A 25,369-nucleotide genomic window follows, 5' to 3' on the forward strand; every position below is an offset into this window, starting at 1 on the left:
AGTTCTGGATCTTTGAATTTGAGGTGAAGTTACCAAAGACGGTTTGCTCTGGATCTGAGTAGCTGAACGAAATCAGAAAGAAACTTGGCAGCAGATCCAAGCACTGCAGTTAGTGGGATATGATATCATTACATTTGGTCCAACATACTGGAAGCACTCAGGAAAGACTTCCAAGAAACAAACCAAATCCACTAGATCTTCAGTTCTCCAGGAATTTAGTTTTGAATATGCCAGAAAAGCTTCAGGATTGTGCCATATCAAACAGTTTCAAGAGGAGCGAGGTTTGTATTTTTTTCTTTTTTTTTTTTTCTGTTCTGCTACCTATTATGTTCTTTGGTGTTAAGCTTTGTCCCGGGTGTTGTTTGTACGTAATATCATTATTACGTACAAATACTTGTCAATGGAGCATAAAATAATAACAAAAAAATAAAAGATCTTGAGGTCCTTTCCAATCCTAACTATTCTATGATTCTATGATTCTATGATATGTTTTGCCAGGTATTTTGCTTCTCCTCAGAATACAATAGTGCTAAAATAGTCCAATTAAAGTACAGGTTCCTTCCTTGTTTATGTTATCTTGAAGAACACTTAGTACCAAAACTTAAAAGAGGCACATTGGGAGTTTAAAAAAAGAACTGCAGAAAGAGAGTAATTTTGAACTGAATTTGAAGTTGCTTTTTATTTTATTGATGAAAGCCAGTATGAGCAGATCATACAAAGGGAATGCTCAGAACTACATGTGCTACAGCCACACCAGTGACTACCAGTTTCTTGACCTGACTTGGTTTCAAATACAGAAAGTGACAGAGACAGCCCAGTAAGCCAATAGAGGCCTCTACCCTGGTGCAGGTGGGATCCTCCTGCTCTGCTTTGGGATGGCTTCTCTGTCTGGGAGACAAACCTCTAACACTCTTCCTTTTGGGCTGTTAGTGTTCAATGTGTTAAGAGTCAGAGCTGTGCCCTGTTGCATTACAGACCAATACTAGCTGCTCTCCTGGCCCCAGTGGAAGCTGTTCTGACTGTATGGCCTCCTCTGAGCTGAACATCCCACAGCAGCAGGCCCAAGGTCCCACCAGAAGGCAGAGCTGTCCTTATGATCAGTTATATTCATCTTCAGGGAGCTTGCTTTCACTTGCTTTCTGTTTTAAAGGCTGAATACTTCCATGAGCTGTGAAGCTGTTGCCCTAGGATGGGAATTTGGGGGAAAATATATTCTGCTTATATCAATAACTAGTTTTACCACTCAAGCTTAGGTGGCTTGGGATTGCAGTTTGTCTTCTGCTTTGCTTAAAGTGAGCATTGAGACCTATACTGGGATAGGAGCTATACTGGTAGCCAGCTCATGCCTATGCTAGTAAGCCAGTCAGATCTCAGCCACTCAAAAGCCTCTAAGAGGTACTTCTAGCAGGTTTGGGTTATTTGATTTTGGTTTTGTTTTGTGAGAATGTCCTCATTTTCCATGGGTTGGTTCCTCACTGTATCATAGAATCATAGATCACAGACTGGTTTGGGTTGGAACGAACCTTAAAGGTCATCTAGTTCCAACCCCCCTGCCACAAGCAGGGACACCTGGGTCACCTTCCAGTAGACCAGGTTGCTCCAAGCGCTGTCCAACCCAGCCTTGAAGACTTCAGGGATGGAGCATCCACAGCTTGGGGAAACCTGTGCCAGCGCCTCACCACCCTCACCGTGAAAAACTTCCTCCTAGTATCTCATCTAAATCTCCCCTCTTTCAGTTTAAAGCCATTGCCCCTTTTCCTGTTACTACATTGCCCCAACCCAGGTGCAGGATCTTGCACTTGGCCTTGTTGAACTTCATGAGGTTCACATTGGCCCACCTCACAAGTCTGTCCAGGTCCCTCTGGATGGCATCCCTTCGCTCCAGCATGTCGACTGCGCCACACAACTTGGTGTGGTGAGGACTTGCTGAGGGTGCACTCAATCCCATTGTCACTGTCACTGACAAAGATGTTAAGCAGTGCTGGTCCCAATGCCAACCCCTGAGGAACACCACTTGTCACTGGTCTCCACACCATCAAGCTGTTGACTGCAACTATTTGAGGGCAACCATGCAGACAATTCCTTATTCAGCGAGCAATCCATCCATCAAATCCATGCCTTTAGAGTTCAGAGATAAGGATATTGTGTGGGACAGTGTCAAATGCTTTGCACAAGTCCAGGTAGATTACATCAGTCCCTCTTTCCTTATCCACCAACGCTATAACCCTGTCATAGAAGGTCACCAAATTTGACAGGCATGATTTGCCCTTAGTGAAGCCATGTTGGCTGTCACCAGTTACCTCCTTATTTCCCATGGGCCTTAGCATAGTTTCCAAGAGGATCTGCTCCATGATCTTGCTGGCACTGAGGTGAAACTGACTGGCCTGTAGTTCCCTGAGTATTCCTGTATTCCCCTTTTTATAAACTGGGGTTATATTTCCCCTTTTGCAGTCAGTGGGAACTGACTGGTATATCCTTCTGGTGTCTTGGTTTCTTATGGTCCAACCAGGCATCTTGTTGATCCTCATGGTCCTTTCACTGAAGCTGCTGTCACAGCACCTGCAACTTTCATTGCTGTGTCAGGAGATGATACAGCTGCAGGTAGGGTGGTGTTTGTGTGGCTTTTCTAGAACTGCTGCTGCATCACAAGAATCCACTGCACCAACAGTGTGGATGGCATTGCTGGTTTTCTGTTTAATGAGGCTCCCTGAATCCAAGTGTGCTGTTTTTTCAATTTGTCTTCCTTCCTAGAGTTTTAGTAAGTTTCTTCCTGCTAGATCAAGAATCAAGGAATAACACCCCCTCCCTTTCTTTCCAAAGCCAAGCACCAATGATCTGCAAACCATTTGGAAAACTGATTTCTTTTATCTGCGGGATTCTTCCCCCTCACCTTTATTTTATATTCTTTTAATTAAAAATACTGCTTCCTGCAGAACATACCTCCAGCTTTCTCTCTTCAGGCACATGTACTTAGAAATATTACCAGCTGCTCTGCCACAGCTTTAAAAAGTCCAAAGTACTCTATTCAGTGAAGTAAACAGTGGTTTAGAAGGACTGTAGGCAGGTAGAGGAATGCCAGATGTTGGGGCTAGAAAGAGTGCATTAGCTTCAAGTAATTAGGATATGCTTTACCAGGGAAGTGATACTCATCCCAATTTCAAAGCAGAGGAAACGTGACTGTGAACTTTATCCCATATGTTTGTATATTGCTCCCTGTGAACTGGTCAGGCCTTACTTCTTGGAGAATGAAAATTTGAGCCTATAAGACACTGGACTCCTTTCAAGAACTTCAAGAAAGCCTTTGAACAAACCTGTTCAAAAGTTCAAGGTTTCAATGACAACAGGAAGCTTTAAGAGTAACAACAATCTTTATGCAAAAGTTTGTTACTGCTGCTGTACCTGGAAACACTTTTGACCTTTACAAGTAGATTTAGATGCATCTTTTGTTCGCTTCCAGAAATGAGGAATGGCCTTCCAATACCGTGTTGTGTGATAGGACAGCATAAATGGCACTACTAGGTATGTGGCAGATAGCTGATAAAACCAAAATGTTGGCTTTTATATCGCATTAAAAATAAGCTAGAAACCAGGGCAAGCCTTCATGCTAGAAAAGTAAAGGGATTTACAGGAGTGTATGTCTCATGGCAGTGTGAGATCCTTAACCAAAGGCAGGGGTCTTATCCATCATCTGTGTTGTTCATGTGCAATTTCTCAATGAGAACTTCAAACCTGACACAACTTTTGTGTGACTGGTGATTTTTATGCTCTGCAGAACATTGTAACATTCTTTAAGTGAATAAGTAGAATAAGATTGTTAAGTTAAAGAAACCTCAGAGGAGATTTGAAGCCTCAAGTGCTAAATTTGCATGGAATAGCAGGTTAGGAAGAAATAAGGATGAGAGGAAATGGAAAGAAGAACTGCATCTTGGCCAAGGAAGAGGAAGCTGCTCGAAGAAGCTGCTGTTGAGAACAGCGTTGATCCTGGAGAGAACGTGAGATACTAAAACATTAAACATCAGCTCTTAAGTGGGTGCATTTACCAAGCAGAATGGGGGTAATTTGTTCCCTCAGATAACTATACTAAAGTCACTTGTAACTAACAAGATAAGAACACTTTTCTAGTTACGTCTCATTTTTTACTTAATCGTTAATAATTGTTTCTGCTTCTAGTGTCAAGATTTCTAGCTGGAGCAAGCACACAACTTTCATCTTTAAGGTTTCCTAATGTTAAGGGTAAACTCAGTTGGGGCTGACAAATAACCTGTAAACTTCTCCAGTAGTAATAATTTTAGGTGAAGTGGTGTGGACTCCCTGTCTTAACTGAAATTAATTTGGGAATGTCAGCATCTGAGAGGTTTTCTCTGCCAAGCAATGAAGATTAGTTTGAGGTCTAAAATCACTAAGGAATTCCTCCTTGCAGGTTTACCCTTGACTTTTTTAAGAAGGAAGAAGAAATAGAGGAAAACAAAAAATAAGTACCTTCTAAGTGGTCGCAAGAAAATTAAAACCACTTAATTAGCAAAGATAAAATAACCCTTTAGCCAAAATCCTGTAATTTTTTTGTAGATACAAAGAATAGCAAGAAGGGTTACAGCAGAAATAAACAAAAGAGATTTTGTAGAGGAGTACCAGGTAATACAAAACCAAACCATCCTAACAAACAAAACCTCTTTTTCATTGAAAATACAAATGTATATAAAGGGACCAGAATTCATCAGCTGGTGAAGAAACTTGCATCTGCCTTTCACTTATTGATTGTGACTAACAATGTCACTTAAACAATACTTAAGCTGAGTTTAAAATTGAAGAGGAGCTGCCTTGGGAAAGAATAGGTTTCCTTAATGGTAGCTCTTTCATGATTCACACCTGCTCATTTGACAGTGTAGAAAACCATAGATATTTACAGAGATTGAGAGGGATTATGTGCTCTGGGGAGTTGTCCCTCACTATTTTCCTCATTTGCACCATTTCTTTAAAGATGCTTGCAGCATGGGATGCTTATCTCTGCTGAAAAGCCTGTTCCATCAGGCCAGCACCCCTGGAGGCAGCCGAAGATTACCAGCCTGTCTGAAACTTTGGAGTCAGGTTATTGTCTTATCTCTGTACGGTTGTCTGCTGGGTTTATTCTTCCAATAGTAATTAAAAGCACACACGAATATATGAGTCACAATTTCAAGTAGCTACCCCACCCACCTGTAGCACGAATAAGAAGGACTGGCCTTGTAGGGAAGTCTCAGCTTGAATGGCAGTTTCTACACTAAAAGCAGTAGTAATGCTGTTTAATGAGGTAAAAGGGTCTGCAAGTAATTTTCTGCAATACAAAAGCTGATGTGCCATAGATTTGCTCTTGCTGGGGGTTTCTCTTGTGAGTGCCAACCTAGGACAAGACAAGCACTTTCTCAGTGCCCACGAAAACAGAGCCAGTCAGGCTGCAGGTCAGACAGGCCAGACTGGCTTTGGTCACTCACCAGTGTAGTATTTGGGAATTACATGTAACACATGTAGATTGCAAAGCAATCTCCTAGGAACCATAAAGACTTACACCGTAATATTTGGCAGTGATACTGGAGACATTTTCTTGTTTTTCTTTTTCTCTAGTTCCTCCTCTGACACCCAGACTGATTTTACAAAAAATCCAATTTCCTAACCACTTCCCCCCTCAGCACTTTGGAAACTGCTTTTACATACAAAGTTCTACGTCTAAATAAGTGCACATTATCACAGACAGCTGAGGGTGACTGCATAAACAAATTACTACATTTTTAACATTTATACAAGCTTACGATCGGAACAGTCAGAAGCATACTTTGCATGTGCACTTCAGCATTTCCATACTTCCATGATTTTATTTCCAAGCCAAATTGCCTTCAAAAAGCAAAGCATATATTCACCACCGAGAATTAACTACATACTGAGCTTGCAGATTCAACACAAAGCTGCTTTTGAGTTGTCACAGCATTAAAAATAGCATCTGAAAAATTACTCATGAAAAACGATTTTCCATACATGAATAATTTAAATGGACAAATGGAATTTTATTAAACTCTGTTTTCTTATCATCTCAAGTTGTATTTTGAGAAGACTTGTGAAATTTAAAGATTTTTGAGCCGATTAAACAAAATGTATAATAGCAGCAATAGCAGTGGCAATTTTAATAATAGAGTGGATGCTATGGAGCAGAAACGCTTGTGTGAAAACAAGCTACATTTTCTGTACATTTTCTGTGCATTTCATATGTAATTTTTCTGGCCTTGAAAGAATTCCCCCTTACATTTGTAAGTAATAGTACGGTCAGATTTAACTAATATTGAGTACTTATCCAAGAACTTCCTCACCGTTTTAAGAGATTGAGTTACTTCTTACTGTCATGCTGATTTCCAGTCCTCCATAGGACTTAGCATATTTTACAGATCTGAACGGATCTTGCCTTAAATGCCTGTGAAATGAAGCGAGGCAAGTAATGCTCAGAGGTGGGGTGAGGGGAGGAAGAGGGACATGGAAAGCAGCAGTACTTTGGCAGTACTTCGTGGTAGTCCTGCAAGGCGAGTCACGTTAGTGGATAGATGGGAAGGGAAAACACTTGGTAGGGAAGGAGAACACACAGAAATGAAAAGCAGACACAGCGATAAAACCTGTTTGGGAATAACTAGCTAAACTGAGTGGAAAATCCTGTAAAGCTTGCCTCAGAAATTACTTTGCTGTGACCTGAAAATAGCTTTTCTGCCTTTAAATGGAGGGAAAACCACTGTTGTTTTGTATAAATAAATAACTTCCCAGTTTGCTCAGTGATGACTAAGTAAGTTCATCACATGTGGCATCATGAAGAAGTCAGGTAAAAGTAAGACCGAACTTGCAGAATACCAATATTATGATTGTTATCGGTATTGGGAATATACCAGGCACTCTAAGACCTGGTTTATTATTATTAATTTTTATTTTTTTTCTAAGTCTTCTTAGACACAACTGTCACACATGGACTGATACTCAAGAGATACATTTACCTCATGTGAATTAATTCACTGGCTCTGCAAAGTTAGACAATGTGTTTTGTTGCATAATGGCTGCCCATATAATGGCCTCACCCACTGACATGAGGCAAGAAAAAGATTGCTGGTAGCTTCAGAGTAGACAGGCATAATGATCCCTTCATGCTTAAAAAGGGCAAAATCATCAAAGAAAATTGCAGCTGTTACAATGCACAATGTAACTGTTAGAATTGAAGCACGGTTCTTTTCTATGTGACATAAGCCATCTCAACATTATTATATGTATTCTTAAAATATATTATTGTATATTATATAATTCTGCATTGTCATATGTGTTTTTTCACAGAACTGACCACATGGAAGTTGCATACAGTGATCAAGGAACAGATGGTGGAGTCTCAGGCTCATCACTCATTGATAGTTAAGGGCCAGCTTAAAGTGCAGTTTGAGGATTCCAAAAAAAGCAATGCAGTTTCTAGGTCCATGAAAGTGCAATTCAGAGACAAGAGCATAGGTAGTATCCCACTTTTCGGTTAGATTTGGCCGTATCTGAGAACTGCTACAAACTATCTCATAGCGTATTTCCTGTTAAAATAACTTAAATCCCAGGTTCTTGAAGATCTACTTGTAAAAACATTTTAAAGACCATTACTCATTTTACTGCATTCATTATATTAAATTCTCTTAAAGAATTACTAAGAATAACATGTGGAGCCATTAAGCACGATAAAATATGTAAGTATGAACTGAAGTTTCTTTTTTGTTTGAAGAATACACGTCTTCTCAAAAGTCACAGCTCTTACTAAATACGGATTTTTATTTTTAAATCTATAAATAGATGCTAGTGTAATTCACCAATTAAGCAAGACTTATAAGGAATTTAGGAACTATCCCTTGCCTAGAGATGTGACATTCCTGCTTTATTTGTTCCAAATGAAAGTTTAAACTCTATAAAGTCAAAAGTAAGCTTTGGTTTGTGGCTTCTAAATGTGATTACAGGGCAAAGAGTTGTTTCAAATTCTGCAAGCAGCCTTGAACAACTGGACTCCGTCAATCTTTCTGTGATGCTGTAAGGTTTATCTAATAAAGAATGAATGGGAAGTATTAGCTCCCATGACATGGATCTTTCGGAAGTTTAGCTCAATACGATATTGTAGTTATACAAATGCAATTACACACATTTCTGATGTCATATACCTAATTTAAAAAAATAGCGTAATACAGTATCCATAAAGTACATGTTAAGTAAGTTGAGAATGACAAATGATGAAAGTAGCCATTAGCCATCATTATTAGAATGTTTTGGGGGTTTACTTTAGTAGGGTCCTGGAAGGATGAAGGATCCAACATATCCCTTGATGATCCAGATATAGACGTAAACCAACACTAATAAAAGACTGCAGAGAAACAGACTAGTAATTAGTGATGATAAGACAGTCACTCAGAGTGATCTGCATAAGGTGAAAAACTGACCCCATTCAAACAAAATCTATATTTTAGAGCTGAAGGTAGGCTGTCTCTTCTGAAGGGTAGACTGTATCCTGGAAAATACCAGCTCTGGAAAAAACCTAGATGTCATGTCACAGTCAAGAAGCAATTTAATGCAAGCTCCCCCTGTGATAATATGACAAAAAGGATGAATGCAGTCTTTTGAGTATACATGTAGGAGAACAGCAAGCAGCAGTATGGAAGAGCATATTCCAACATCACACATGGTGATAAATATGCCCAGTGCTACACGGCCATGTTTTTCTGTTGACAAACTGATTGCCAGTTTTCCACCCTGGAAAATGTCCTTACAAGTGATGCTGTCTTCCATACAGACTGAGGTGACTTACTTGCAGTTTATGTGTACCAAAAGATGAAAAAAATACCCCCAACCAAACCACCAAAAACCCAAATCAAATCAGAGAATGCTGGGCTTTAATGACTAACAGCAAAGATGGATGTTGGAAGAATCAAATACTAGAAGACAAGGCCAAACAAGCTGAATTTAGAATTAAGAGCAAAGGCAATTTAATAATTTGAACAAATGCAAAGTAATTTGATTTTTTAACAAGTTTTCTCACTATCCACCTTCAGCTTTCTGGCAAATATTTTTATGGAAAGCCAAGTTAGTTATTGGACTCAACGCAAAGATTAGCAAATGAAATCTACATAGGGTCAGGCCAGATTATCCAATAGTTGATTAATAACCTGATTTTAGTGGTTACTGGTGACACTTTCATGCAATTATCTACTTAATCAGTGATCATATAAATAGATTAAATGGGGAGAGGGAAGTCTGGAAGTGAAACTCAACAGTGACTGGAAATTACTTCTGGAGATAATACAGGGAAAATTTAGTGAAAGCGTAAACCAATGGGCAAAACCCTGATGTGTTCCTCAGCGTGTGTATAGCCCCCATATAGTGAGGCTACATGTAGCAACAGCTATATACGTAATTGTCTAATTTGTGTCTTGTTAGCTAATGGCCAAGTTCCTTATTCAACCTTAGACAATTTTCTTATCAAGATCAATGATCAATCTTCCAGCTGAGGGAACCACATAAATGTAAATGCCTGCTGCAGTCCACAGAGCTGGAACGTGACATGACTTTTCCTTCACAATGAACTTGCCACCTCCAACTCAGTGTATTAGTTGGCTCCACCTGTTACTGGGCTTAGAATTTATATGCTGGATTCCAGAATTAATCCAAGATGCTATATTGGATCAGTTCAGATGCTGGCCAAAGCAGATGTCATCCTGGAACTCACTTGCAGCAACAGATAGGATAAATGTCCTCTTCAGAGTAATTCACTTAGATGTTATTGACATAAATGTTCTTCAGGTATTACCGAGTTTAACTAAAGGTCATCTTCCTTATCTGTCAGGAACGGGTCAGCACCCAACTAAAAGCAGTTACACACTGTTTGGGCTTCAGCTTTCTCTACCAGTCACTATCAATGATTCTATTGCTAGCACAGTACCTCAGATGCTTACTTGGAGTATAAGAAATAACTGTAGTTCCCATACTCTGCCTTGAAATTCTAATGATGCAGCAATTTCTTTCTGCCCTAGTCTCTCTTCCCCTACATTATGTGAAATGCTGTTTCAATTTTTTATTCACTTATTCCCGACCCAATAAACTCATCTGTTTCCCTGACTCTGCACATGCATTCCTCACTGCCTGCTTATTCTGTATAGCTCACTTTCGTTGTTTTTCCTCCACATCTACCTTCACTCCTAGCTGCCCTATTTAGAGTACGTTGACCCCTTAAATTTCCACAGTTCAGGGAAATATGCAAATGGACAGTGATAACATTTTGTTAACTCTGCCTGAGAAACAGCTTTAGAAATTCTTGATTAACTTCCCTTTCTGTATCAGCTAAGGCAACTCCAATTCATACCTCTGTTGAATGTGACCTCAGATTAAACAACAGAAGATGTTCTTAGAACGTATTTCTAAGGTAAAATGAACACCAATATTTCAGCACTTTCCTTGTTGTGCATTTTAATAGTACCCACATATCCGTTCCATTACCACGATCCTAAATATGTAATATATCTTTTATTTCATCACTGCTAAAGGCAAAGCCCTGCAGTCCCCTGTTCTTTATGTCTTAAATTACAAAAGCTTTATTACCAGTCAATAAAATGTACTAAACCCCACATTATTTAGCATACCAAATAGGATTTTGTGACTCTAGTGAATAAAGGTGAGGTTTTAAAAAACTTCTTCATTGGTCATGGACAGAGAATTTAAAATTAGTCCCCAGGCCGTTATGCTGCAATGCCATCACACTTATTTCAGAAGATTCAACCAACATGTAAAATGGTCTGCAATAGACTTGGATGCTCTTCAGCTCTTCTGCAGGTTGAGCTTCAATAAAGGGAGTAATTACATGCACTTAACATCTGCTACAAAGCCACCAACATGATTTTTTGAAGCTTTGTACCAAGACTCAGAATTGTATTCCCGACCCATTTCCAAGTCAATTAAACTGGGAAGGAAAAGAAAAATGCCTTTTATAAGTGAAAAGTGTTTTGTAACTGCTTTCAGTGAAAATACTGCTCCTTTCACACCTCTCTTGAGTGAGTGCAACGTGTCCTCTGCCCATGCTGAAAGGCTCTATTATTGTTGTTAGTATGATGGATCAGTTTTCTAGATGTAAATGCAAGTAGCCACAACTATCAATGTACTTCTAGATACCTGAATGATGATACCCACAGTTTTTGCTTAAAGCAAAAAAGAGCCAATGTTATATGGCAGAAATATGTGAATGTTCCACATACACCCAGCCTCCTTATTTTCAGCGAACTATCATAAAATCAGGACCAAGGCCACTGGCTTACCTTCGAATGATTAATGAACATGCATTTAATGACAAGTCACAAATCTACCCTCTTCCACAGCAAAATGGATATACTATTTCAACTTTTGTAGTATGAAGCAACACAGACCAACAAGACATTCAAATGTACATTCAGTTCAGAGCTTTAATCAAAGCACAGACAGTAGGGAATACAGTATTCTGAGTTTCTCCTAAAAAGATAAAAAAATACTTCATCAGTATTTTACAAATCTACAAAATGTAAATTTTCCTTTTACAAACAATGTACAAATGTTTTACACTACAAAAAGTGTAACACATTTCTATCTTACAACTGATGCCTTCTCTTAGAATTATGTATTCCCTGAACTGTTCTCCTTAAAGAACAGGAAAGTACAATAAATCCCAAAGTATAATAAATATATTGCTAATGAGGGTGGTAAATGCTGAAGAAAATGATTCAAAACATCCAGCTCTTTTATCCATCAGATAGCTAAACTAAATGGATCACTCACGTGAATTATAAAACATGAATAAGTGTTTTGAGTGTCAAACCTCAAAGCAAGATTGAACAATACAGTCAGTCAAAGAAATGAAAGTATTAGTTATTGAGATTTATCCGGAAAAGGACAGTGCTCAGAATATGGTTTGTATTTTACTCCAGTCAGGTAATATACAGAAATGTTTATGTATTATCTGATATCCTAGGACTGGCTTTTGGTAGTCACTGTCATCCTCTCTACATGCCACATTCCATCAGTTACTGAATAGATTGTCTCAGTCATTTAACAAATGATTCTTCTCCAGAGGCCAGAAGGCTTCCTGGAAAAAAAGCCCACAAAGCAGTCCAGTGACTTGTGTGGAGAAATCTAGGGAACATCTGAGGAGCACTTATGGGCAGTTGGGATTGCTACTAAAAAACTGAAACTTTGGATGAGGAAGAGAGTGATGCAACAGAAAAAGTACCAATAAAAGTTTAAAAAACATACCACCAAACAACCAACCAAAAAAAAATTCAAAACCAAACTTGCTGGATGTATTGTAATCTCATGCCACTATGCTGTTGCTCAGCTGGGTCAATCTGCTTGATCGTCTAAAGTTCTGCAGGGAAGGAGATACCCAGAATGAACAGGAGAAACCAGGACCCACATCTTGAAGCCACACACACAATAGTAAGTGACCCAGTTCATTCTGTGGCACTGACTTAAACAGGGACTCTGTTCTCCTTGGCCCACTTTTTCATGATGCGGACAATGTATTCTACTTGAGAATTGCCAGTGCTCTTCAGAAGATGCAGTACTTCCCGTAGAGTCTCTCTATAAAGGTGAAAAGCAAAGATTTAAATAAGGGTAAGATCCAATTTATACAATAAACAACTACCCATATCCAAACTACTTTGCAAAGCATGGTTCCTAGACAGAGAGAGAGGTCCATTCATCTGCAGAGCAGTTAGAGGTAAAAAGGCACAGTAGATGAGATCCCAGGGAACAAAAAAACACCACCAACAAAAAAACCCCACCTTGTATTCCATTGCAATGAGAAATTAAAAGCAAAAAAGTCAGCAAAATGTAATTAGGTTGGAGTTCAGTGTTTGCACATGTGTGTATTTATATATAAATCCTTACTCTTGCAAAAGAGCTCCCCAGAATAAAGCAAACTGGTTTTGGTTTTGACTTTAATGCTACTTGCTAGTCTTCAGTATGGCAACATCTAGCTTAATGGTGCCAAAGCACCTTACACATAAATACAAATAACATGGAAATGAACATTACCAATATGATAAACCAGTAAGAAGCTCCAGTTTGCCAGCTAGTTTACTGCAACAGCTTGTATGCATACTGAAAAACAGGCAACCTATGTGTATTTTACTGCATCTACTGCAGTAATTGCTAAAAGGACACTTGAAGGATGCAGCAGTTAATGAGATTACTCCAGCAGAGAAGGGAATACAAGGAGGGTGTAGAAGCCAAGATACACATCTACCAGTCATGTATGAAACAGTAACTTTGGCCAGGGGAGAATGGCCATCTAGCATTGCAGCAAAATATTCATGAGGGATCAGTTCTTAAATATAGCCCCACTACTCTGTCTCATTCTCCCATCCAGTGAAATGGATTGAAAGCAAAATTATCAGTAACACAGATAATTTCCCTTAAGCTTTCAACTGAGTATATTTATCTGACATGGACAGTGTCTTCAGAAAGCAAATTTTAGTGAAAACACAGTCGTATCTACTCATTGTTTAGACAAATTGTGCCCCTTCCAGCAGCACTGAGTAAATGTTTTCTTAGTTCTGTCCTGTGAACCTTAAAATATCATGGGACAGTTTTCCATTCTTATGCCACCAACGTAAATGAGGTTCTTTTCCCTCAGTTCATGAGTATAGTACATTTATAACTTAACTCTTCCTAGTATTATGACTAATGTATTTTGGTTTCCTACAGTTCATGGCATTCGCTGATGAGTTAATCTCCACTATATATTCTAGAACTGTTGGTGTGGAAGATACGCTTAAAATTGAACACTGCATGTGGAACCACTGGCCAGAGTGTCTGTTTTCTGAAAGGTCAATAAAGAATTGGAAGAGGATACGTAGACCTGAAGCTAAGATTATGATTCTGGCTTACAGCTGACTGGAAATAAGAAAAGAGCAAAATAAATTCAGATACAACACAGAACACTCACTTTGCTTCTTGGCCAGCTAAGATCATTTGAAAGACACCCACGCAAGCACCTCTCTTGCCTTCCCAGTATTCAGGATTGCTGTCCAGTCTCTCCAGAACATCAAACGCTTTGGCTGAATAGTAAAACTGACGCAACTGCACAGAAAAGTGAAATATTATTCCTGACTATATGACTATCTTTCAGAAGGGGATTAAAAATTTTTAGCTCAGTTTTCTGAAATCAGCACTAAGTCACAGAAGCAATGTGCATTTTGCTGGTTTTCTGCAGGCAGCAAGTGACACAGAACAGGCACATTTCAGTTCTACATAGGGAAAGAGGTGATATTATAACATTACTGATAAATGTCTTTGAACATATTATAGACAAACTGCACTGTGAACTTTATTAGTGGCAATAATCAGCACTGTTGTTTTGATCATATACAAATAACACTAGCTTACAGAAGTTCTTTTTTATGAGGTGCCCTATCCAGTGTTGTACCGACTATACTGAAGTCCTTGATAAAATATCAACTTCCAACTAGTCCAAACATTTGAAAACAGAACCACTTTTCCTCACATAGGTCACAGAGGATGGTCACAGAGACCTTGTAATGGTCACAGGGACATATTTGATGTCCTTCAGGTTTAACTTGGAACTAAATTTTTTCTTCACTGTTACAGCACAGTACAAAGCAAGATTCAGTGACTCTATAATACAAAATTTTCCTAAGCATAGGAAAATCTTTGTACCCTATCATTTCTTCCTTCGATTCTCTACTTGTAAATGGGAATAAGAAGCAAGTTGGTTGGCAACTGTCAGTGTGAAAGGAGTGGCCACAGTAACTGTGGCTTTTTAATTCAGCATAACTCATGTGGACCTTATTTATGACTGTGAGTGTTCTTAACCTGGGCAAGACTGAAGAACAATGTTCTTTGTGGCTAGCAACTTCCCATGACAGAGCACAGAACGCAGGCTGAGCACAACCTCCCATCCTTTGGGGACTGGAAGTCTGCATCTGCTGAGAAAAATGCTGGATGGGCTATGGGAGTTACTTCAGTCAGAGAAACACGGGTACTACAGGATGAACAGTAATTCCATTTTCTTCAGATAAATGGTGATTTTAACCATATGTGACTGGCAAGCACTTCAACAGGTGCGAATAAAGATAGTGACTATAAACAGTATCAGATGTGTTGTCTAAAAAGATAAAAATAAATACTGATCTCTCCAAACTGGCATCTGAAATAGTTCAATTAAGCGTGGAGACCTCATAGCAGCCTTCCAGTATCTGAAGGGGGTCTATAAGGATGCTGGGGAGGGACTCTTCCTTAGGGACTGTAAGTGGTGGTAGGACAAGGGGTAATGGCTTCAAACTTAAACAGGGGAAGTTTAGATTAGATATAAGGAAGAAGTTCTTTACAGTGAGGGTGGTGAGGCACTGGAATGGGTTGCCCAGGGAGGTTGTGGATGCTCCATCCCTGGCAGTGTTCAAGGCCAGGTTGGACAGAGCCTTGGACCACATGGTTTACAGCCAGGTGTCCCTGCCCATGGCAGGGGGGTTGGAACTAGATGATCTTAAGGTCCTTTCCAACCCTTACTATTCTATGATTCTATGGTTCTATACTGGTTTAATGTCCTTTCATCTGACACAAAAGCAGGAAATGCTTCATCCCAAGTCATGTGCTATTCCCTATATGGACAAGGTGGAATCTTGCATGAAAAGCAGCAAGAAATTAGCCAGAAGTCCTGCATCCCAGCTATCAGCATAGGCATCCAGCTAGTCTCAGGCTGCTGTTGACCTTTCTCCATCCACATTCATTCAGCATTGTGTTGAGTGAAGCCACTACAAGCTTTAAGGAAAAAATAATTGTCCAAGCAAAAAAATGCAGCACAAGGCTCCTTGCTGAATCTACGCTAGACTTTTTTTTTTCCTTAGAAATTTCTTGTCATTTCTACCAACAATGAATCCCTAGTATAAGAAACTGCTATTGATAGCTCAAGCATAGAGTAAATTATCAATGTTTTATTCAGTGAGCTGTCTATGAAGAAGGCCTGTAGGTTAAAATACTGACTAAACCTTGCCAACTCATCCACATTATTAAACATCCCGCTGTTATAAAAGAAAGTTCACTAGTGATGACAATGATGAAAAGCATCAAAAAAAAAAAAAAGGCTGTTGGTACAATCACTGAATTAACATGCCATACACCAAGTTCTAAAGAGAAGACTCACTTTGTAGCAGTCATTTGCAATGAGCTGCAATAGGCTAAAGGAATCTCCTGAGGTCTCCATCTTCAGATAGAGCTTCCAGGCCAACTGTGGTTTCTTATTCACAATATCTGCAATAACAGGAAAAGCTGGGATTGTGAAAAGAATATGCCCCACACAGTACTCAATGGCAGGTGGAATAAATGTTCCTAAATTTCTTTACTTAATGTAAATGCATGCTTTGCCCTGTGAGCATGACTTTGGGAAGGGAAACTTGTCCTTATCTTCTGCCTTACTAGAAATAGCAGCCAATTCATCAGAGAATAGCAACATAAAGAGGAATAATTATAGCATTTACATCTCAGTTTGTATTTCATTGATACAGCAATAAGCACAACTCTCATGATTTAAGATGTGATTAAGGAACAGAATGGAAAGCATTAGAGAAATTATTTTATGCAGGACAATGAACTGTAGAAATCCATTTAGACGGTGAAATTTAGGATTATGTATTCTTACACATAGAAAAATTTTAATTGGCACCAAACTGAGGTCTTTAATACTTGGTGCCCACCTCAATCTAAACATTCAATTCTGATGATTCAGAACAAACCAAAAAGGGGTGTGTATTTGTGAGTACGAAGCCCCTTCAAATGTAACAAAACCTGTCAGTATACATCTACTAGAAAAAATGTTTCCAAATTCCTGAGATTTTGTGCTGGTTTTAAATTTGTCTATATGACTGGAATTTTTCATTGGCCTTTAAATGTAAATATCACAGCTATACGCAAATAGAAATAGAAGAATCTGAATCTTCCATCTCAGCTAGTGGAAATTCTACTAGGGTGTTTGAACACAAAAAGTGCTAAAATTTGAGTTTCTGGAGATGAGAACCCACTCTGTTGATACTGTTAATTCCAGACTCATTCAAGTACTGGAAGAAAAGAAAATGAAATTAAGTATCCCTTCCTTTTTCAAGTCTTACCAGCTACTCAAAGAGTAGCTAGCTGGTCACACATGGACCACTCATGCTCTTTCAAAAGAGGGACAGTTTAGCTTATTACATCTGTGACCACTGTTCTAATGCGTATGTTGCAGGTAGAATGGGTGGCAATCATCAACAATAAACATGTATTACCAAATCACAGGATTTATAGACACTTTCATTTAGAAGAGAGCAAGACATCAAATCAGATTTTTCTCTCATCAGCTCCAGATATCACACACAGTGGCAAACAGCCAGGTCTTAATCTCCAAATACCAACCCATCTGTCTAGCGAAACCGAGTACTGTGCTAATTCAGTGGTTTTTTACCTTCTCAAGGTGAATTTGGTATAAATAGTACAGTTATGTCTAGCATCAAAAAAAAATCGCATCTCTGGTACTTTTTGCCCTTTAGAAATATTTCACCATTGAATTGTTTATGACTCAATACCTAATCATATTCCAACATGAATGTATTATGATGCTTTGTAATTTCTACAGCAGCTTTTATCCAGAAGGATCTAATAGTGATTTACATACTTGCCACAAAAAGATAACTATATTCATCACTGAACAGTTGTTTCTGCAAAGAATTCTAGCAGCTAAAATCCTAGCACAGAATGAAAAACCAAATTTTAAGACAGACACAGAAGATTACAGCAGCTCTACTGAAACTTCGGCAGAAATTCAGAATGGCAAAAGGCACACTCAAGAATAAGGAGTAACTCCTATGAAAGAGCTAGAAAATTTTTAATTGATCACATGGTGTTAATTCCACTCATACAGTAAGTAGCACCTTTCAGAGTTCTGCATCCCCAGATGTATGTCAAAGAACTACTATAGCACAGAATCACAGGGATGAACACTATCTACTGAACAACCAATTCACTTTCCAATGGGAGTTCTCCCATCAAAAAAATTCACATAAAACATTCACATATAAAGCACTCAAACACAAGCAGGTACCACAGCTTAATGAAAAAGGGAATAAACTGTCATGTCCTAAAATGGAGTCATAGATAGGCACCCATGGGTGTGATGTGCCTGCCTGAGAGATCATGTTAGAGATGTTTACCACATCTGCGATACGGCATAATGTCCCAAAACATGCATACTTACATTCCAAGTACAACTACTGAAAATGGTTTGATAAGAGAACAATTTTGTATTGAGGCACTGTAAGGAAAACAAATTAACCTAGGGAGTCTCAGACTTAAGTCATAAAACAAGCCCACTTCTATACTATTTTACATGCGGCACTATAGCTGTATCTGTACTAAGGTGTACTCTGCAATGTTTTAAAAACTGGTTCAAAAAACCTAAATATAATTTGCTATAGGATATTAAACATAGCAAAAGTTTTCTGGGTTCAAGGGAAGAATGGAAAAGGTTTTGGAAGAAAAAACATGCTGAGATTATAAAGGACATCGCTTGGGCACAAGAGTTTGGAGAATATGAAGAGTAATGTGGTAGGAAGAAAAATACTGTGTAAATTTGCCTGATTCTTCTCTTCCCTAGACATCTGACATTGGCTCCTTCTGGAGGTAGACAGACCGCTGGGCCTGAGCCAGTATGGATGCTTCTATTTTGTGTTTTAGTCTGAACATTTTAAAAGTTGCAACTCAGTCTTTTAAGACAAAAAATCTTCACTCAAGCAATTGAGTAGACAATTGAGAAGAAAAAGGGTCACTGGTTAGGACAAAGCTACATTGACGGAGCTGTAACAGCACTGCACTGAAGCAGTAATTGCTTACTAAAGCTAGATGTATGAAAGGTGCAATAACCACCCACGCTGTAACTAGTGCAATCAGCTTTTCACTTTCATAGTCCTGAATCCACCTACAACATTAAATTCAATTAGGAAAGTGGATTGCCAAGACTGATGCAATAGAGGAGGATCTGAATTCTGCAATGTTGAGAGTAAAGTGACTCACAGCAGCGAGCTAGCCAGCTAAGGTAAACAAAATCACGCTTTATCTTCTCACTCTGGATCAAAAGGAACACCTGCAGGAAGAAGGAAAATAAAAGATTATATATGCACGTACTTTTAAACAAACAGAAGGCAGACCTCCCTCATTTCAACACGCAGCTAAGGCTGAAGTCACATGAATGACTGCTTCATGAGAAGAGACAGGGTATGCAAGTGCAGTGTGGGGGTATCTCTCTGTGTCGAGTAGGTGGAGGATTCAAACAAGGCAATGCTTATCAAGGGACTTCTGCAGCTTCAAAACAGCAAGCTGTGAGGAGGGTGCGGCCTACTCTGAACAAGTGCCAGTGGGCGGCCATGCAACACAAACAGCACAAAGGAACACTGGGCTTGTGGGAAAAGCTATTTGGAATGTGTTTGTTTAGAAAGCAGTACAAGCAATTACATTAGCATCTTCTTGAAATACCAGAAGTTTCACGTATATATGAGCCTTTCCTCCCAACACATGTCAGAGAGAATTCCAGGTCAGCAATAAGCCATTTCTAACCATCTTGGTTTCAGTAAGGTTCGGAGGCAAAACATTTGTCTTTTGTAACTTACTGTACAAATACAGGTTTATAACATTCTACATCTAAAGGGATGTGTGTGGAAAAGTTATACATTTAACAGTGTACTCTGGCTTTTCTCACAGAAAAAAGCAATTTATGCCCCTCTACAGGTATATTTGTAACTATACTAGGATGCTACTGGCAAAACTCAAAATACCTTTATAGGAGCAGATATATGTGCTGGAACAGTGAGTTCCACAAATTACTGACATTTTTATTGGTTAAACATTGCTGATCCCCTAATTGGGAAGGGGGAGGTGGTGGTGAAGGGAGGGGAAGGGATAAGAGGGAAGAAATGAAAAGAAAGCAGCATTGTCACTGTAAGTAGCACTTTATCATAGGTTTCATTTGATTACTTCCAGGGAGGTAAGCTTTTAAATAACTTAAGTGCTATATGTGGAGGTATTTTACAAGTTTATGAGACACTGGAGAAGGGTGATCTTTATATGAAAGTGTCATCACAATCAAACATCAGTCATTAGGCCAGACTAATCAATGTAATTACATAATTCTGTTATTTAAATGCATCAGCTATAAACCCAAGTTTATATAGATTCATTTGTAAGAACATAAGAGGAAAAATGTGGATTAACAGCAGTTTACAGCTTTGTGTTTCTTTGTTGCCTGGCTGCAGCTAAAGCTTACTTACAGCATTATCATTTTTATGAAGTCTCAGGAATCACTGTAGCCTGGTAGCATAGTTTTGAAAGATAGTCACCTAAATTTTCATTAAGCTAACTAAATTAAGGTAGGTGAATTGAAATATATATCCATTTTGCCTGACAGTCTTGGATATTTTTCTTAAAGACAGGTGCAATTTCAGGTTACAGAAATTAAGGGTGTGGGTGCAGGGAAGGAGAAAGGGGAAGAGAAAAAGAAAAAAAACAAGGGGCTCCATTGCTGAGAAACCTGAAGAGTTAAAAAGTTAGAAAGACAGGAAAAACAAACCAACCAACCAAACCAAACCAAAAAAACCCAAAACCCAAACCAAACAAAAACCCCCCTGTATGATTCACTTTTGACTACATGATTGTTTTGTTGGGTTTTTTTCTGGCTTGTCTTCTTTCTGGTCTTGCGAAAAATGTTGCTTCCATCTTCATAATAGCTATTTGCTTTTGCATATTTTAGCTGTAATTAAGTTTCTAGTGCACATAGACACAAAAAATGCTGTGTGTAGAAGTTAATCTCTTCCAGCTGCATCTGGATGCTGCTGAATAAGATAGTGAGCACTTCCTCATTTCCTCCCACATCTCCCAGAGGAAGAAATTTATTTATTTATTTATTTGACACAATTTTCTAAGGACACCTAGAAGCTCATAACTATTTGATGTCTTTTACTCAGCATGCCCTAGCCAGCCTGAACAATAAGACTGCCTGGGATCCCAGACAAAGTGTAGGAAATCTGATTAAGAGGGCATTCTTTGATCAATTAGAGATAGCTGCAAGCACTCTTGTGATGCACCACAAGCAGCATGGCTTCCCGTATAGCTCACATTACAAGATTAGCAAGATAATCTTTTCTGAATGGTCTTCACTGAGAATTTCACTTCCTCTGAGAAGGTGAAGATGATATTCCACACAACCTGCTTATTTTCAACCAACATGAAGATCTGGAGGGAAAAAATGAAGGAAAGAGGGAAGTATGTGGGAAATGTTTCCACTGTTTTTTAAAGAAAGTAAATGCATACCTCTTCAGCCTCATTAAAACATCCTGTGGCAGCTTTGGCTTGCGCATAGTTGAAGTTAAAAGTGTCATCATTGTAGAAGTAACTCTGGAAAATAAGCCACACAGACAAAATCCAAATAAATAAGACAAAAAACCCTCCTCCCATGGTATAACATTAAAAATACCCCCGCTCTCCAATCTGAGTTAGACTATAACAAGACAATGGGAAGGAAAAAGAAAAACCCACATTATGAACATACGACATTCATAAACAGTGGGTAGAAAATTATGGACTGGCTTTCTGTCCTACATTCGTGACTACAAACACAGCTGGAACATTCCACAGTGTTAACCATGAGACGTCTGGGGAATGCTCCAAGATCAAAATTGCAGTGGCAGCTTTGTGGGTATAATTTTCACTTTAGGCATGTGAAGACATGCTGTGCTGCCATGGTCTCTTTCACCTCCCAAGCACTTATTTCACCACTAGGGTGGTAAATAAGTAGTTGACTCCCTAACGGCTTAAGGAGATGAGCAGTTTGTTTTTCCAAGACTTCTCAAGGTGCAACAAGAGATCCTGTGGATCTGGTTGTGTGACACATGCTAGTCTTACACACTGGATCCGATGATGGAGGTGGAGCTGCAGTAGCAGCTGTAGGCAGGCAGCACACCTGCCTGGTGTGTAATAGGTGTGATGGGACTTCTCTGAGCTCAGGCTTTGCTTACATACACTCTATCTGATGTGGAACACCAGGTTTTTCTCTCCCATTAATATTAGACAGGACAAACCTGGTTAATGACAAGTCAGGTTGATCTGTATCTTTTCTGAAAAGCTGTATGTGCCAGAACAGGAAATATCATTTTAGGTATAAGTTAGCCTGATATTTGGGTTTGACCCAAATAGCTTAGATTTGATCATAGTCATATGTCCAGATTGAAGTATAACTCAGTTGACCAAAAGCTGGCTGTGTTCTACATTCAGCACTGTCCTATACTGCTGCACCTGGTGGACCTGTTAGAGCTAAGGTGGAACACAGTACCACAACTACAAGCACAGATGGAATTGAGGATCCTTGCCGAGCAGAGGTGCAGTGCTTATGAAAGAGCATGGGAAAAAAGCAGGGTGGTTTATGCAGTATAATTCCTGTAACAAAAGCCTTCCTGGGTGCATAACAGCAAGGTGTGTGGAAGAATCACAGAATCAACTAGGTTGGAAAAAATCTTTAAGGTCATCAGTCCAACTGTTACCCCAGAACTGCCAAGTCCTGCAAAGAATGGGCCCTAAACCATGTCACTAAGGGCCTCGTCTACATGTTTTTTTGAACACTTCCAGGGACATTGATTCCACCACTTCCCTGGGCTGTTCCAATGCCAGATCACCCTTTTCGTGAAGAAATTTTTCCTAATATCCAATCTAAACTTGATTGGATATTAGGCACAGCTTGAGGTTGTTTCCTCTTGTCCTATCACTTGCTACTTGGGAGAAGAGACCTGCCATTTCTTTGCTGCATCCTCCTTGCAGGTAGTTGTAGAGAGCAATAAGGTCCACCCTGAGCCTTCTCTTCTCCAGACTAAACAATCCCAGTTCCCTCAGACATTCCTCATAAGACATGTGCTCCAGGCCCTTCACCAGCTTCGTTGTCCTCTTCTGGACCCACTCCAGCAAGAAGAAATGTTTTTCCTTATATAGCATCCATAAAACAAACAGAACTTGTGTAGGAAGATAAAACTTCTGTTTTGTTCCCTCATTAAGAGTGAGGAGGAGGTAAAAGGCATAGTTGGGACTGTACAAAAGATATGGGAAGCAAGGGATAAAACCCTTTCCCAGAGCTGTCTATCTTCTTTCATCATGTAGGGACACTTGAGGAACTACTTCTGTTCCCTGTCACAGGCAGACAACAAAGGGTATTGATCTCGTCCACCCACATACATCAAGCTAGTGCCTTAAGAGGAGATGTGAGGGGTTGCCACCTTTTCTCAGATGTCTATTAGGGTCCAAATATAGCAAGCTATAGCAAATATAGCAAGCTATGTGAAAGCATGAGGATGAACCAATCGGGTGAATCTTAAGCTCAGTTTGTGAAAACATTTTGGTACCCTTAGGGTGAACTAATGGATTTCATCAGATGAGAATTACAACACGTTACTGTATTCTTCCTCAATGACAGTTTCATGTGAATCAGCACAAGTCCCAGGTTAAGCAAAGCTGGTGAGCATAATGCTAGTTTTACTGCATGAATAGTTTCTTCTTTTATTGCATGAACAGTTTCGTGGGGGAATGGCTTTAAATTCAAAGAGGGGAGATTTAGATTAGATATTAGGAAAAATTCTTCACTATGGGAGTGGTAAGACACTGGAACAGGTTGCCCAGAGAAGCTGTGGTTGCTCCATCCCTGGAAGTGTTCCAAGGCCAAGTTGGATGAGACCTTGAGCAACCTGGTCTAGTGGAAAATATCCCTGCCCATGGCAGCAGGGCTGGAACTAGATGATCTTTAAGGTCCCCTCCCACCCAACCCATTATATGATTCTATGATTCTTCTGTTCAAACATCCCCCATGTATTTTTTAATTAAAATGGAAAAGTAATTCTGTCAGCAATGAAACTCAAAATCTATGTCATTTTATCCTAACTGTATTATTGCTAGAGACCAGACCTGCTGCAAAACCCAAAACCAGTAGAAATGAACTAGTGCTGCTGATAGTGCAACACATTCACAGCAACTAGATGTTTTGGTTTGTTTTTCAAACTACATTACATGTACTGGTCTTCACTTTTTTGAGGTCTTTTTAGTGGTCTTCAATCTTATCATAAAACTAACTGTGCTCTGAGTGATGTCCATTTCGATGAGATGCTCAGATACCCAGTTGAACAATGAAGCATTCGTTGTGGCTAGAACTCAGCTGAGCCTGAATTAGCTTCTCTTCTCAGTTGATCCTCAGTGTTATTATGTCACCCTCAGGGCAGCTGGCAATACATTTATAATAAGGTATCCTTTGAGACATTCTCATGCCTAAAGCAGTTTTAATCAATCATGAAGGAAGGTGGTGTTTCCTGAAAGAATATAATGCAAACAATCTTCACGAGTGCACAGCTCCACTTAAACAGCTGCAGAGATTCTACTAAAGTTTTTTCATGTGAACGAAGCACAACAGTCACTGTACAGCCACCTAAACCTTGCCTATAACATGGTACAGGAAGAACTGTGTGCATCCCTATGACCTCAAGAGAAATGGAATGACCTAAGTAAGTCTGAGCAGTGGCTAGTCTCAGCTAAAAAATTCTGAGAATGATGAACTACTTCAAAAGGACCATGCAAGGAAAGTGGTAGTAGGCAGAAGACTTTTGTCCTTAGTCCTTGCTATTTATCAACTGCATTATGTCTCAAATTACCAGTATTTATGATTCCCTTCAAGAATTTAACAAATACATTTTTACTTAAGATTAATTGTATTGCAACTTGCTAGATACAATCTATAAAACCATCCAAAATTGCAACCTCAACCCTACCTTGAACTATGACAATGAGTTCCATAAACCAACTGTGTTCTGAGAGGGACAAAATGCATTTTCTTGGAAAAGACATTGTGAGTTTGCTGTAATTCCAACAAGCTGTATCTTGTTTTCAGCCTCTCCTAATACAAATGGAGGTTTCAAATATACCTTGTTTATTCTAATCCTCATTTTGCATAATTTTATTTTCTTAACTTCCCTCTATAGCAAATAATATCTATCTTCTATATCTCTTAAGATAATATTTCAATTTCTAGTTATTCTCCAATTCATCTTACTTTCAGAATTTGAGGGGGTAGTGGCCAGTATTTCAAACAAGAGCACACCACCGGGCAATAAAAGGCATCTTTTTTTTTATACTGAATTTTCTTTACTTACCTTAATATTTTGTTTCACCGTTATAAATGCATTCACATTCCAACTGTGAAAACTGAGGGAGTGTATTTAAAAAATTATAATCTTTGCTTAAATATGGGTCAAATCAAAACAGATATATGGTT

The 25,369-nt window shown here is 39.0% G+C and overlaps 1 protein-coding gene and 1 long non-coding RNA gene across 9 annotated transcripts in view; one reads left to right on the forward strand and one right to left on the reverse strand.

The window, feature by feature from the left end:
* On the forward strand, positions 1 to 8,088 carry LOC115605272. Its single transcript, XR_003990558.1, has 3 exons — positions 1 to 281; positions 4,979 to 5,085; positions 7,360 to 8,088. It is a non-coding gene; the product is annotated as an uncharacterized LOC115605272 (long non-coding RNA).
* A 3,359-nt stretch (positions 8,089 to 11,447) lies between these two features.
* TTC26 (tetratricopeptide repeat domain 26) overlaps positions 11,448 to 25,369 on the reverse strand; it is a 50,996-nt gene continuing 37,074 nt past the window's right edge. For 7 of the 8 annotated variants that reach the window (XM_030479499.1, XM_030479506.1, XM_030479505.1 and 4 more), the window contains 5 exons: positions 21,382 to 21,465; positions 19,093 to 19,162; positions 16,199 to 16,305; positions 13,985 to 14,118; positions 11,448 to 12,615 (listed from right to left, as the gene is read on the reverse strand). In XM_030479499.1, coding sequence (XP_030335359.1) covers positions 12,504 to 12,615; positions 13,985 to 14,118; positions 16,199 to 16,305; positions 19,093 to 19,162; positions 21,382 to 21,465 — 507 coding nt within the window. In that variant the 3' untranslated portion in view covers positions 11,448 to 12,503. Of the gene's footprint in view, positions 12,616 to 13,984; positions 14,119 to 16,198; positions 16,306 to 19,092; positions 19,163 to 21,381; positions 21,466 to 25,369 lie in introns of those variants that run through there. The other variant, XR_003990559.1, reaches the window with a different exon arrangement.

This window comes from Strigops habroptila, chromosome 3 (assembly GCF_004027225.2).
Source record: "Strigops habroptila isolate Jane chromosome 3, bStrHab1.2.pri, whole genome shotgun sequence".
Lineage (NCBI taxonomy): Eukaryota > Metazoa > Chordata > Aves > Psittaciformes > Psittacidae > Strigops > Strigops habroptila.